This window comes from Caloenas nicobarica, chromosome 17, assembly GCF_036013445.1.
Source record: "Caloenas nicobarica isolate bCalNic1 chromosome 17, bCalNic1.hap1, whole genome shotgun sequence".
Classification (NCBI taxonomy): Eukaryota; Metazoa; Chordata; class Aves; order Columbiformes; family Columbidae; genus Caloenas; species Caloenas nicobarica.
In genome coordinates, this window is record NC_088261.1 from 4732562 (window position 1) to 4746905 (window position 14344).

Genomic DNA, 14344 nt, shown 5'->3' on the forward strand with positions numbered 1-14344 from the left:
GCCTTCCCCTGGCCCAGCTGCCAACCCATGTACCCCCCAATTGTTTTTAGGGGTCTTATGGCTATTTTAGCCCAAAGCACTTGTGGGGGGCAGTTATGAGGATCAGCTGTTGGAGTCTGTCTCCTGTTGATGAGTAGCGGGGCAATTACACCTTAGCGGGGTCCACCTCCTCCAGTCAGTACATCAGCCTGAGGCTCTCGCGGGGTGGTTATGTCCCCGCCGCCCCATTGTGGACGTGGGGCAGGCAGAGGGTCTCTTCCCCCCAACCCCCGTGGTTCGGGGGTGGCTGTTTCCCCGGGGTCTCCTGGGGACACCTCTGGGCTCTGCCCCCTGTGATGAGGGTTTGGCGGGGGATGCTCAGACCTTCCCGCAGCAGCCGGGGGGGCCCGTACCCCGCCTCCCGGTGCCGGGCGGCGCTGTGGCGGGCGGGGGGCGGGTCCCGGGGCGGGCGGGGCGGCGATGCCCCTCCCGGTGCGGCGGGGCCGCCGGCGGCGCGCAGCGGGGCCGGGGCCGCTCACACCGGCGGCGGCGGCGGCGGCGGGGCCATGAAGGTGAAGAAGAGCGGCGGGGCCGGGGCCGGGGCGGCGGCGGCGCGGACCGAGGAGGAGCTGGGCCGTAAGACGCTCATCGGGCCCGACGACGTGCTGGGGCTGCAGCGGGTCACCAGCGGTGGGTGTCCGGGAAGGGGAGGCGGGGGGCGGCTGAACCGGGGGTGCAGGGGATGGGGACCGTGTCCCCTTTGTGGCTGGCGAGGGGTTCACCGGCGGGGGAAGTGGGGCAGGAGGAGGCGGTCCCCCCTCCCCAGGGGACAAGGAGCAGGGATGCGGTACCGCAGGGGATACGGTCCGGCCGGGGATGTGGCACCGCCGAGGTCTGGGGACCACCTAAGGATTAGGGACCACCTAAGGACCAGGGACCGGCTCTCCCCCAGGGGATGCCCGGACCCGGGGCTCGGGGCTGGGGATGCAGCTCCCCCCGCCACCCCGGGGATGCACAAGCAGTGGGGCAGCCCCCGCTCCCTGGGATGGAAGGTCAGCAGTGGGCTGCTCCCTGGTGCTCTCCCCATCCTCTCCTGTGTCTCTGCATCTTTGTTCAAGGCTGGGCCGAGCTGAGCCCCCAGCTTGTGCCCGCTGCAGTGGGGCTGGGGGGGGGTCAGGCTGCATCTATGGCTGCAGCGCAAAGGGGCTTCACTGCAGCCCCCCAGTTTCCCTTGTTTCCAATATATCATTGCTAGTCGCCAGACCATCCTCAGGGGATGCAGGCATGGGGACGTGCTGGTGGAGGGTTCGTCGTGCTTGGCAGAACTGCTTGGTTGGGACCAGCGGTGCGGTGGTGGCTGCATTGGACCCATCAGGATTGCAGCACGCCAGGCTGGGAGAAAGCATGTGCTTCAGGCCAGCCCGGCCATAGTGGTGCCCAGCCTGCCCTGCTGACCCCCAGAAAAGGCCTTTTTGCATGTCCTGGGACCTTTGGGTCATCTCTGCAGGCAGCAGATCGGGCAGGGGGAGAAGAGCGCTGGCAGGGAGGAGGGGGCTGCCCTGGGTGCCCAGTGGTGCTCCTCTTCGCCTTCGAGCGCTCTGAGATAGGGCGTTAGAGCAGGTTTTGTGTTGCAGGCCAGGGCTGTGCGGCGTGACGAGCCCTGGGGAGGAAGGATGCGGCTGTGAGCGCTGGCGTGTGTGTGGTGAGCAGGGTGGAAGGGAGGGAGGAAAGCCCTGTGGGGACTCGGTGTTAGCCCTCAGGAAGGGGTTTGGAGGCTCCTTCGAGAGAGGGGCTACTGAAGCTGAGTGGTCCTTGGGTCCCCTTCTCTGACCCGAAATGCTCTGCTGAGCTGCAGCTGTGTGATTCACTGCCCAGGCCCAGCAATCCCCTGCCCTTAGCCGGCAGAGCTGTGCGGCAGGTGCTGTAGCGTGCTGCTGGCATACTCGGAGGAACAGCAGTTGGATGGTGAATCCAAGCGATGGCTGCGTCAAGCACTTTGCGTGTTTGCTTTACGGTAGTCTGTGTGTCCCTGCCTTCGGCAGGGCTGGCTGGAGGGGCACGTGGCCACCACACACCCTTGTACCTGGGGCGTGCAGACCCCACGTGGCATCTCTCCGGCCAGCGTGGATGACGCGTGTGTGTGGCTCTTGACAAGGGAAGATGAGCTGGTCACTCTGGCTGGGAGCCTGCCTCTTCTAACCGTGGGCTCGCACGCTCTGGGGCACAAGGAAAATGGGAAACATATGAAAATGGTTTGCTCCCCTCCTGGTATGAGGGTAGCACAAGAGGTGCAGATGTGTCATGCCAAACAAGAACCATGAGAAGTGCTTGGCTGGGTACATGGGAGCCAGTAAATGCTCTCTGCACCTGAAATCCTCAGTGCGCATTTGGGGATACAGGTATTTAATATGTCAACGTTGGGCATATTGTATCTTACTACCCAGCAATATTTTGCAGCACCCCTTCTCAAGCTCAGTTTTCCACCTGGTGGGTTTAACACAGAGAGCAAAGGCACAAGAATATTTTTCTGATCCTTAACATGTAATGATTATTTGGGGCATTCTGTGGCCTTTACTCATTTCTGTGGGCCACAGAAAGCTCTTAAAAACAGATTGCCAAAAATACCAATGTCAGACTGTTCCAGAGGGTGCTGCAGGGAGGAGGAAAGACCAGACTGGGACAGGAGTTCATGGCTACCCCAACCTTTCCCTTGGAGATGCTGAGTCAGGGCAAACGCCATGTCCTATTTCAGCAATTCTGGCTTTGATGCCCAAAGTTGTGGTGCTCCAGACAGCTCAAAGTTGAAGAGGGAATTGATGGTGGGGTTGCAGCAGAAATGTCCTGGTGTCCCGGACATCTCCTGTGGTTCCACATGGGATATAATTAATCTTTATCCAAACTTGTGGGCCAGTTCCACAGTAGCTCACACTGTTGAGGGACTGTGGGCAAGCTGGGTGCTGCCCAGGGACCTGGGGTGGTCTGGCCATGTTTTAACATTGCTTCAGCAAACAAAGCCCAGGATAAACCATGTTAGATGAGGGCTTGGCACTACAGGAACGTGTGGTTTAGAAATGTTTACACCACGAGTAGCCTGTGTGTTTCTGAAAGGCTTGTGTGGGGAGAGGCAGAATCCCAGCTACCGTATGGAGCACAGGATGGATCTGGTTACGAAAGGGACTCCATAGCGTGGCTGCCTGTGGTTTCGTACTCACACCCGCAAGGGCCCTTCCAGCCCTGCCCGTGCCTGGGGTGTGCTGATCTCGAAGATGCTCTTTTGGAGCCAGGTTTTGCCATTTTGTGCTTGCTGTGCCGGCTGTGGAGCTCCTGGGCGCTTCCTGATACACGGGGCAAATCTGCTCGTCCTTCAGCCCTGGAAGAGCTGGGGCTCTGGGAAACCAAACTGCTGCTTGTGGTTGCTGCCTGTTGACCATTAGCCCTGCTCTGGCATTTGGGTCTAGGGAAAACCCTCGGTTTTGCATCCTGAAGCACAGCTGTGCATTCCTCTTCCAACAGGTACAGCTGACGAATGACCTGATGGGAAATGTCTCAGGTGGGGACAGTGGAGGTGCAGGACATGGCTCTGTGGCAAAAACGTGTTTACTGCCAACCCCGAGAAACCCTGTCTGTAACCAGCCAGCAGAGCCAGCTGGGCTCTGCTCTTAATGTGCTTCTAATAAGCTTAAAGGGGGAGTTGTGCAAACTGTCCTGCATATGCTATGTCCTTGCAATATTAAATTCTCCGGCAGCTCCAGGGCCAGAGCGTTTCCAGGCACGCGAGGGTCCAGCCTGATGGATCTGGGGTGCTGCCGCAGAATATCTGGGCCTTTTGGCTGGGCTGGCTCTGGCACCACTCCAGCTGGATTAGGTATAAGGCGAATGAACCGTTTTCTTTGCAATTAGCGAGATTTGTTGCTTGCTCACACAACTGCAGTTACAAGAAGAGGAAAAACCTTAGGACGTGATAAATTTAGGATTAGCAAAGGAGCGAGGCAGAGCTCAGTTCAAATTGCAATTAATTACCAAAACAGCCGAGGATCAGGGGGGTCTGTCTGCAGTTTTGGGGATGTCTGTGTCTGTCAGCACCATGTCCTGCCTTGTGGAGCCAGCTGAGGAGCTGGGGCCTGTTGTCCCCAGCACTGTCCCCTGTGTCTTTGACCATCCTGCATCTCGCAGCTTGGCTGGGTCACACTGTGTTCCCACGGTAGCTGCAGGGCAAGGTTAATTCGAGCAGAGCTTCTAAGTTCTTCCTCCATCTTTGGGGTTAGAGCCATCAGCAGAAAGAGGATATTACAGCCCCCATAATGCCATCCCATTGTGCCAGTGGGCAACAGTAGCAGCCTTCAAACAGATCCGTAACGAGGAGAGCTTCAGCCTCTGAGACTGCCCCGCTTATCACAGCTTCAGGTACCTCTACAGTTTGTCTGTCACGCTAGATTACATCTTACACTTTAAGCTTTATTCTAAAGCTTATTTAATTTTAGCAAACCAAAGGGTTAAATAATTGATTACATACTTGGAAACAATTACAAAACAAAACCTAAAAATAAGGAACAGAGACTTAATCATTTCTGAAACTAATCTCTTCCCCAAGCTGCCATTTAGGATTTCTCTGAGGCTGCTCTTAGCAGCTTTAGCTAAAGGCTGCTTGGCAGAGCGCTGCCTCGGCGGGTCGCCCAGGGCAGACCCTTCACGGGTGACTTTCATACCAGTTTCCCTGTAGCATTAACAGGAAGCTGATGCATACGAATCAATTTTCAAAGCCGCTCCTGGACCATGACTTTTCCTTTCCTTCCCCTGTTAATTGGGAAAATTTATCGCATTGGGAGCTCTGATTAGCTGAGGGTGTTTGTGGGGAGGTTAATGAATCACTGTTCTGAGTTGTCCAGGGCTGTGATGTGTAAAAGCATTTTGATGTGCTGATCTCTTGTGGCAGAGCGATATCCCAGAGCTGTGTCAAGCTGCTCTCACCACGACTTCTTTCCTCAGCAGCACCACGTTATGAACCTTTTCAAGGCTTTGTGATAACGTGCAGCTCAAAGTGTTGTGTAGATGAAAGGGGTTTTTTTTTTAGCAGTCTGGCAGTACAATATGGACTGTTAGCTTTCCAGGGGCAGCACACATGGCGTGTGTGTAGCACAGGGTGCCGGGCTGGCAGCCGAGTGCGTTCCTCCTTCTGCCAGCGTTGTGCGTTTGGGCCATCCCTGGTGGAAATGGCAAAGGGAAGAGGAAAGCTGGAGGGTCAGCCTGGTGGCTTGAGCAGGGCTTTGGCTTAGCCCTGTGTAAAAGCAAAGTGAACTGATTTGGTTAATGTTGTGCACGTGGTTCCAGACTTTGCGATCAGTGTGAGCAAGGGGGAAGGAAAGTGTTTGGATGCCTTGGGGATAGAGGGGAAGAGCAGCTCCATCCTTAATGAGGCCTGGAGGGCTGTGATCGAATTAATTGTGAGAGGGTGAAGTCTGGAAAGCTCTAGCTTAAAAAAAAAAAAAAAAAAAAAGGAAAAAGAAAAGAAAAAAGATTAGCAGAAAAAGCAGAGTCTGGGAGGGGTATGAGCCATGCAGAAGGACTCGATGCTGCTGGTGGGTACGTCTGATGGGCAATGGCGATCTTGGTAGATGCCCCAGCTCAGAGCCTGCAGGGCTGCTCCCCTCTGCATCATTCACATGGTCAGTAAAAGTGCTGCTGCAGAAAAACTCCTGTGGGATCCTCCTGGTGTGAGATTTTTCCCTCTGGGGCATTCATAGCAGTTTAATTACAGAGCAGGGCGAGGGGCTCCAGGTGCCTCCCTCCCTGTCTTCACTTACCCAAACCCCATGGCTTTAGGAATGGATCCTGTCTGGCTTAGCTTCTCTGCCCCTCTCTTTACAAGACTTGAACTGCTGAGGCAGAGGGAAATGGTTTATTTTTTTCTTTAATTGCACTCCAGTCGTCTAAGCAGGCATATCAATGCCGCTTGAAACTTGCCCCGCCTTCCCCTCGAGGTCTTGCACTCTGTCCTGCGTCACCGCTCTGCATCTTCACGGGGTTTGTGCTATTTTTTGCTTGCTTCCTCCTGAGACTCTTCAATCTGATAATCTCCTAATCTCCAGCTCCCAGCAATTCGTCTGCAGTTGTCTTTGCTTTATACCTGGTTTATGTCTTGGGAGTTGTCTTCCAAATAGCTCCTGACCTTGTTGAGTAAGGCACGTTAAGAAAGAGGCCGGCATAGCGACAGGAGCCTTCTCATTCCCCAAATTCTTGTTATTGTCTGTGTTGGGGAGAGGCATGCCTATTACAAATCACTGCTGTCACATCAGTTTCTTGTACAGCATGCTCCTGATTTAGACCCATTTTCATGACCAGATTTTGAGTTCTTTCTTACCCAGGGTAGGCTCTGCTTTCCTTTGCGGGCTATTAAAGCCTTAAAATAGGAGCTGCCTGATCTGAGCTTAGACGGTCTGATAAGCACCACAGAAATATCTGCAATGTCTGTGAGGGGGACACGCGTTTCCTCCTGGGTGCAGAGAAGGAGAAAGGATCCTGAAAGGAGCATGACAAGGGCTGCTAACCCCACAGCCCATTAAATCCTCTTGGTAACATGCGCCTGGCGTGGGGTGGTTGCAAAGGAAATCTGGAAATACAGGATCGACTTTTAGCTTTCTCTGACGAGGATCAAACACCTTAATCTCATCCATTGGATAACTGAAATAACAGGGAAAGGGCAGGAGGAGAAAGTCACTTCATTATCTTTCTTCTTGTATTATCTAGCGATGTATTATCTCTCACCTTTTCTGCTCCTTTGTAACACTGGAAATATGGAAATATGCACCAGGGTTCACAATGCATCATTGCTCACAAGAGAACAGTGTCTCTCTTATTGTCTAGGCTGTTTTTCTGGTTTCTTTTGAAATCTGGGTTGTTTTGGGGAGGGGAGGAAGGTTTCCTGGGTGAGAACCCGCTCTTTGGACAAGCAGAGGTGCCACCTCAGAACTGCAAACAGGCAATGAGCATCCACAGTTTTTTATAACAAAGCTAGAGACCTCTTAATTAATGCCTCACTACAGATTGCCGTTCGGGGATTTTTTGGAATCACTTTTTCAGACAAAGGGAATAGGAAAATTCGTGAAGGAATCCATTGTGTCTGGCTCAGAAGTCCATCACCTCTGCTGCTTCCTGAGACCACCACTCTTGCTGGTTGTGCTTCCAGACTTAAAAACCATGGTAGGTCTTAAGATTGGAAACATCTCTAACAGGGGCGGGTTGCAGATCTTTGGGCACAATACAGAGATTATGGGAAAGATGCTGCAGAGGCACGGGCAGGAGTAGTGATGTGTGTGTGAGAAGTAGCTGCTAATACCAGGTCTGGGCAAGTTGTAAGAGTTTGCTCTTTGATCTGAGAACAAGTTCAACTCGGTTGGTGAATTCTTTCCAGGCAAAGTCTGGGTGTGGGGGTCTGGGATAGGACAATTCCCTGTGCTTTAGGAAAGAGTGGTAAATGCCCCTATTTTTGACCTGCTTTTGCACTACTTAATGGGAGTAATGCAGGACAAAAGCCAATCTTGGGTTTCCTAAGACAGTGCTGATGTGTCCATCCCTTCATCCCATGTTGTGGGTGTGCTCACTGTCAATCAGGTGAGTACCGAGAGCTTGTTCAGGGAGATACCATGATTATTCGGTTACTAATGGGGAAAACAACACAACCTGCGGGCAAGTGGAAGAAATGAGAAAATATTCTTTCCTGAGAGACTAAGCCCATCTTTCTTGTAATGATCCACTTCTGTCGATGGAGGTTTGAGCTGCCTTATGTCTAACTAAAATAGACAGGGATGCTTCCTCCCTGCCCCAAATTGTGGTGATGGTGAATTAGGATAATGAAAGCAGATGATACATGTAAGTGCGTCACAGGAAGTGTGGGCAACTGGGCCCTACAGTAGTTTAAAAATAAGTATGTATGGGGTGAGATTAGCAAATTTGACAGTGCTCAGCTAAGCAGAAGTATCTGCCAATTCCGAGCAGCTCATTCCCAATAAGACCTGCCAGTGTAGCCGCGGGCTTCTGTTATATATGGGAAAAAAACACCACGTGGCTACTTTGATTTTTTTTTTTTTCTTTCGAACAGAAATTGCAGAAGCAAGTTTAATACAGGCTGGGAGGAATATACACCACTCTTTTTTTCTTGCTAGGAGGCTGGGCACTGCCAGAGGAGGAAATAACAATTGATTGCAGTATCCTGGCAGCTGATCTTCCCAGATGTCATCTAGTTAGACTTAGATACCGGCACGTTGATTTAATTAAAAAAAAAAAGGTTTAAAATATTTTCAGTGCATAAAGAGTTGGAAAATGTAGTGCAGGGATGCAGACATCAATGAGCAGGAGCCTGGTGGGGATTCTGCCCGGGGTTTACTCCTCTTTGGTGGTTCTGCTTGGCTCTCCGCTCCTCCAGATGAGTCATGGACACTGTTACTGCAGCAACGCTGCTGCCAATGAGGGGGATAAAGCTGTTGCCATGGTGCTGGATGGGCAGGAATTCTGCAGAAGGAAAAACACTTAATAATTAACTTGCAGACAAATGCGGCTTCAGACTTCGCCTGCGTGCTCTAGGGAAGGTGTCCCGGGCTCCCAGGCGACCGCCAGCCTGTTCGGGTACATCCCTCGTCTTCGTGGGGAGCAGCTGGTCCCAGTGTGGCTGTGGGACGCGGGAGGGGAAGCCGGGGCTGTGAGAAGCTGTGCCGGCTCCCATCAATTTGTGTTTTGCATGCAGCTGCTTGGAGCGGGGGAGTTGTGGGACAGGTTGAGGATTTGGGCTGGCTGATGTGTTAGAACCTAAAATCATCATGTAATTGCGGGACATCTGCCCGAGGATTGCTGAGCGCTGGGGCTTAAGACAAGGCATTGATCTAAATTTCTGTCCCATCTTCTTGGCTACTGTTAAAGACAGAAAAGAAGACTTTGTGCAGTTCTTAGGCTGTTGTGTTTAACAACAGGCTTGCATTTTCTTGTGGTAGTAAAAAAGTTGAGCTTTTATCTTGTTCTTTCTGACAGTGTGGATACTGGTGTTAGTTTTCCTTTGTGTCATGTTGGTAGGAAAGGGAAACCTCCCTGCCAAATGCCAGAGATGCTTTGAACACAGTCCTCCCTCTTAAAGCCCACGTCCTTGTAGCATTCGCTGTCTGGTTGTGGTGATGGAGAGCAGTAAAATCCTCCAGAGACTACATTTAACACCTCTGTTCCTTTTGCCAGTGAGCACTCAGACAGTTCTCCAACTTAAGGAGATTTCCAAAGAATAATAGGCTTCCAGGAAAGTCTGGGTGCTGGATGTGCAGTTCGTGCTCAGCAGTGCCCGGGAGCAATTTTCCCTAGTGCTGACTGCAGCTTATCTTTGTCCCTTGCTACAGAGGGGCCACATTTCTGTAATTACACATCCCAGCGTGAGAGCCTTGCTGTCTGGTGGTTGCAATGCGTGGGTTTGAGGTGTTCTCTTACTACACCACAGCAATCTTCTATTAACTCCGTATCTATGAGGTGTTCTAACCATTGCCCATGAACCATAACCCCCACCCGTAATGTAGGTACCTGATTTGTTACACCGGTGCTGAAGCAGGGGTTATAATGGGCAGGTATGATCTCTGTGTACACTGTAACTTGCTTTCATATATTCAATGAATAAGCCTTAGGTGGAGGGGTGTATTTGAATTTTAGAAATAGGAAAGCAGACAGAAACAAGCGATTAACTCAGACTAACAGCAGGAATTAGTAGCTGAGAAAAAGCTTAGAATTAGAATGTTAAAGTATTAGTTTCAACTTAGAACTTCCAAAACAAGTCTCCTACAACATGCAGGTACATGGTTGTTCAAAAGCTAACCTGGCTTGTATACATACACCATTTATTTAGATTCGTCAGGGTAAAGTAAGTTATTGGAGCTGCTTTCAGTCTGTGCTTGTACATGCAGTGGAAAGGAAGCACCACTGCTCTTTCCCTGAGCGTAGCTCATGTGCAGCAAGGCTGAAGCCAGAAACAAGGACTTTCTCCCAAAAATACCGGCTTGGGTGGAAGCAGAGAAGGGCTCTGTTCCCAGACTGTTTTCCTAGGACAGGAGAAGGCTTCAAGACCATTTAATGCTGAGGGGGAAAAAAAGTCCTTGCATGGGACGAGAATGGGTGGAGAGAAGAGGCGTCCTTTGTCTGCAGAGGGCTGGGGACAGGGGAGGTGGCACAAGGGAGGAGGACGCTCCTGTTCCAGTTAAGCGCAGGCTTAGTGCTCACAAAGCTGCTTAGCACTTGCATTCTGCCAGAGGGCAGTTTTTAAAACAGGCAAAGCCTCTTAAACGGAAAAGGCTTGGATTTGATGGAGGCGCTGACTGTTCTCAATACCCTGAGGGGGAATGGATACAGAAGATGCTGGCAAAGGGTTGGGAAAAGGTGATGACCTCCGAGCGCTGGGGGAGAGAAGCCTTTTCCCTGTCCTGTCCAAGCAGGGTGGTGCAGGCGTTCAGAACAGGGACTGTCTTTGAGGATGTGAGATTTGGATTAAAAACAGGGTAGTAGTGGAGATGGCATTTGGGCTGCTCTCGCTGCTGCCTGTGACCTCCAAGGAGTAGCCAGAAATACCTGGTAATTCTGGGCAGCATTCATTTAAATTTGTTTTCCTCTGCAGATTATTTGTGCACTCCAGAGGAAAATGTTTACAAGATAGACTTCACCAGGTTCAAAATCCGGGACATGGAATCTGGCACGGTCTTGTTTGAAATCACCAAACCAGCAGCTTCAGGTGGGTGCACACAAAAAATGGTGTTTTCATGAACAAACAAATGCTGGTGTCCACTTCCTTTTGCCTTTTCCCACTCGTTTTACTCAATACACTTCCCAAAAATATGAGATGCTCTCAATCGCAAGAGAGTTGAGTCCCAGCCTGCAGCAGAAATACGAAAGTGTCCCTTTGCATCAACACAGTGAACAGAACTCGTTGCTGCCATATTCTTAGGGCTGCCATCTGTGATGAGAAAGGACAGATGGATGTTGTAAACAGAAGCAGAGGAGGAGGTCACCGTGTGCTCCTTTCTTGGCTCTTCATCAGGTAGAGTGAGTCCCCCTGTACGTAGTTTGTCTAACATCTTTGACTCAGGAGTCAGGAAAATAGTATTTGTAAAAGGGAGAAACTTCGTTAATTGTGCAAATTAGACAAACTGAAAATTTGCTTGCCTTTCCCCCCCCGCCCCTAATTTTTTAGGTGTTACTCGTAACCATCAAATTGTTACCTGTTGCCAGTGGTAATAAAACCCTGGGGCAACTGTTCTTTTCCTGATCAAGCAGTCTTTTCAATCTTAACCATCTCCCTGCAGGTGAGAGGAAGTTTTCTGTAGCTTAGAGGTAGCAAACCAGATGTGCTGAGGTGAAATTGCTTGTTCAGAGTCGCGCTGCAGTCCTGAATCAGAGGTAGGAGCAGTAAGTCACGTCAGAAGACAAGAAGTGTATCAAACCAAAAGACCATTTCTCAATACTATGTCTTGGAGTGACCAGTAGTGGATGCCTTAGAGAGGACAGGAAGAGGGTGAGCACATCGTCAGCTTCCTCAGAGTAATTTCCTGGTTTGAATGACTCAGTAATATATCATTACAAGTATTTTCACTGGGTTTCTGTTTCTCAGATGACTGTGACTTTGTGTTTTTCCAGAACGTGAACACAATGACAAGAAGGACATTGATCCAAATGCTGGACGGTTTGTACGCTATCAGTTTACTCCAGCTTTTCTCAGACTTCGGCAAGTGGGAGCCACGTAAGTAATTGCTCCTGTGCTACTTTTTCTGCTACAGGAAACAAGTGAAATCTTATAAAAAGTGGCTCTTGCTCGTTGATCCTGTCAGGAAGTTGATTTAATAGGGATCCTTTGTAATTATGAGGATCTCCAGACATTTTTGGATGCTTTGCTTTCTCCATCCCTTTATCTTGCTTATTTACCTCAGGAATCAGCATGACACTGAAGAGATTAATGCTAAAAGGAGCAAAATAAGGTAGATGGAGTACTCTGATGTTCCATCTGTTTTCTGTGTGTTGCAGTTTGTTTGTCAGAGGCTCTACCAGTTTTGGAAGGTGTGTCTGCAGCCTTCCATGTTGCATTCCCCCAAAAACCATTAATCTATAGATGCACCTGAAATGGTGAAGGAATGTTTGACACTTTATGTACCAAACGATCTCTGATCTGTGTGGTAGTGCTGCTTGTATCCCTCAATAAACCACAGCAGAATGTGGCACCTAAAGTAGCTTTCTGTAAAGCTTTAGGCCAATGTTATTGCTACTCTAATGCTGGTGACAGAGTGTATTGTTTCTTTAGTAAAAGTTAGTAGTGATTACTACTAACTACGCCATTACTACTAACTTACTACTGACTCTACTACTCACTCTAGTGAGTGACCTAGTGAAGTTGGAGGGATCTTTTCTTCACTGAAGATGAGTTTAAGATTGTAAAATTGTCTTGCATTTCTTTTATTCCTTGAGTAAAAAGAATCAAAATACAGTATCATCCATGATTTGTCATGCCATGTTGTGTCCCTGTAGCATGCTTTAAGAAAAAGAGGAAATGATAATTTGGTTAGTACCATTACTTTATATTTTTGGCTGTCTTTTTTTTTTTTTTTTCGGAAAAGCTCTCTTCTGCCTTTCAGAATGGCTGAAAAATCTTGTTTAGGAAGAAAGCTCATGTCAATTTTGTCCTTCTTTTTCAGAGTGGAGTTCACAGTAGGGGACAAACCCATTAACAACTTCCGCATGATTGAGAGGCACTACTTCCGGGATCAGTTGCTTAAGAGTTTTGATTTTGAATTTGGGTTCTGCATCCCCAGCAGTAAAAACACTTGCGAGCACATCTATGAATTCCCGCAGCTCTCTGAGGACCTCAGTAAGCAATCCTTAATTACTGGGTTACCACGCAGTGACGTTAATCTGAGGTCTTTAGAGGAAACCTTTACTTCTACTCTGTAGAAAGTGGGTAGGGTCAAACACTTCCAAGTAGTTTTGTATCTGTGTTAATACAGATTTTGTTTTCTAGTAGCACCTGTCTTGTCGCCCGCCAGACATAAACTCGTAAAAGAAAAGTTTGGGTGTCAGGGAGAAAAATGATAATTGTATTATAAAACAGCCAAAAGCCTAGCGTTAAAAAGACATCTAATAAATGAGTGACTTAAATGTTATGTTCTGTTTTAATGTTTTATGTGCTATATTGATAGCTTGAAAGGTTTGAGTTTTAGTGTGAACATAACTTTTATTTTCTCTCCTCTCTCCCAAGGCACAATAGCACCAGTACTAAATCTGTGTGATTTTATATTCTTTACAACCTCTAATCACGTATGTCAGCACTAATATTTCAGTCTGTGGAAAATACAATGATGCACTGTGCTTAGTTATTGACACAATAGAATAAATTTGAGTTTGCCATTTTATCACTTTAAAAAAAAACCAAAACAAAACAAAGAAAAAACCCACCCAAACTCTAGTGTGATATTGTTTTGAGGTTAGGTAGAGCACTTATACTTTGTATGCTGCCTTTAAATACTTAGTGTATGTTAGAGTTCTTCAAAAGATACTATCAATGAATGGTTTGGGTAGGTTCCTGTTTTAGTTTTGTGTTTTTTTCACTTGAAGAGTTTGCTGCTGTTAAATGTAACTGAAACCCACTGCAGAACATTCCCTCAGCAGGGCTTCTATGTAATATGATTAATTTTTTTTTTTTGTATTTTTTTTTTCCCATTCTCCCCGCAGTTCGAGAGATGATCCTTCATCCATATGAGACACAGTCGGACAGTTTCTACTTTGTAGACAACAAGCTCGTGATGCACAACAAGGCAGATTATTCGTACAGTGGAGGACCTTGAGCATGGGATGGACAGCCGGCTTGCGCTAGCCTCCCCTTTCCCAGCGAAGCCGTCAGGGATTCCAACACCTTCCGTGCAGTTGTCCACAGCGTCAACTGGACAAGGATCTGCAAACCAAGGACTCTCTTGCCACAGTAGGAGTTTCATGACTAAATTTGCCAGTCTTGTCTTTCGGGAGCTTTGATGCAGACCCAGTTCTTCAGAACTTTAAGTGGTTCTACAAGGCTAAATGATCTTTGGATGCCACCTCCCTAAATTCTTGAAGCGTCTGCTTTGCAAATGGCCTTCTGGGACCTTGGGGATTTTGCCCTAATTCTGTGGATCTGTGTTTTTGCCCTCAAGTATCTTTTAGGATGCGATCACTTTCTCAAAGAATGTGATCTGAAAAACCACCTCAGTGGATGGATGCAAATACAAAGTTTTGTTTGTTTGTTTCTCTTTGTGAATGCTTCAAAGACATGGCCAATTTTACTTGTACACCCAGCTGAAAATGTTGAGTGTAACATCTTGCAAAAGCAAGTTTC

The 14344-nt window shown here is 48.8% G+C and overlaps 1 protein-coding gene across 1 annotated transcript; it reads left to right on the forward strand.

Annotated features, from left to right (window-relative positions):
- The first annotated feature begins 545 nt into the window (after positions 1-545).
- Positions 546-14289, forward strand: UNC119 (unc-119 lipid binding chaperone). Its single transcript, XM_065647181.1, has 5 exons — positions 546-669; positions 10610-10723; positions 11626-11728; positions 12675-12847; positions 13708-14289. The coding sequence occupies exons 1-5, from the start codon at positions 546-548 to the stop codon at positions 13818-13820; spliced, it is 627 nt and encodes a 208-aa protein (XP_065503253.1). The 3' UTR covers positions 13821-14289.
- Positions 14290-14344: the final 55 nt, after the last annotated feature.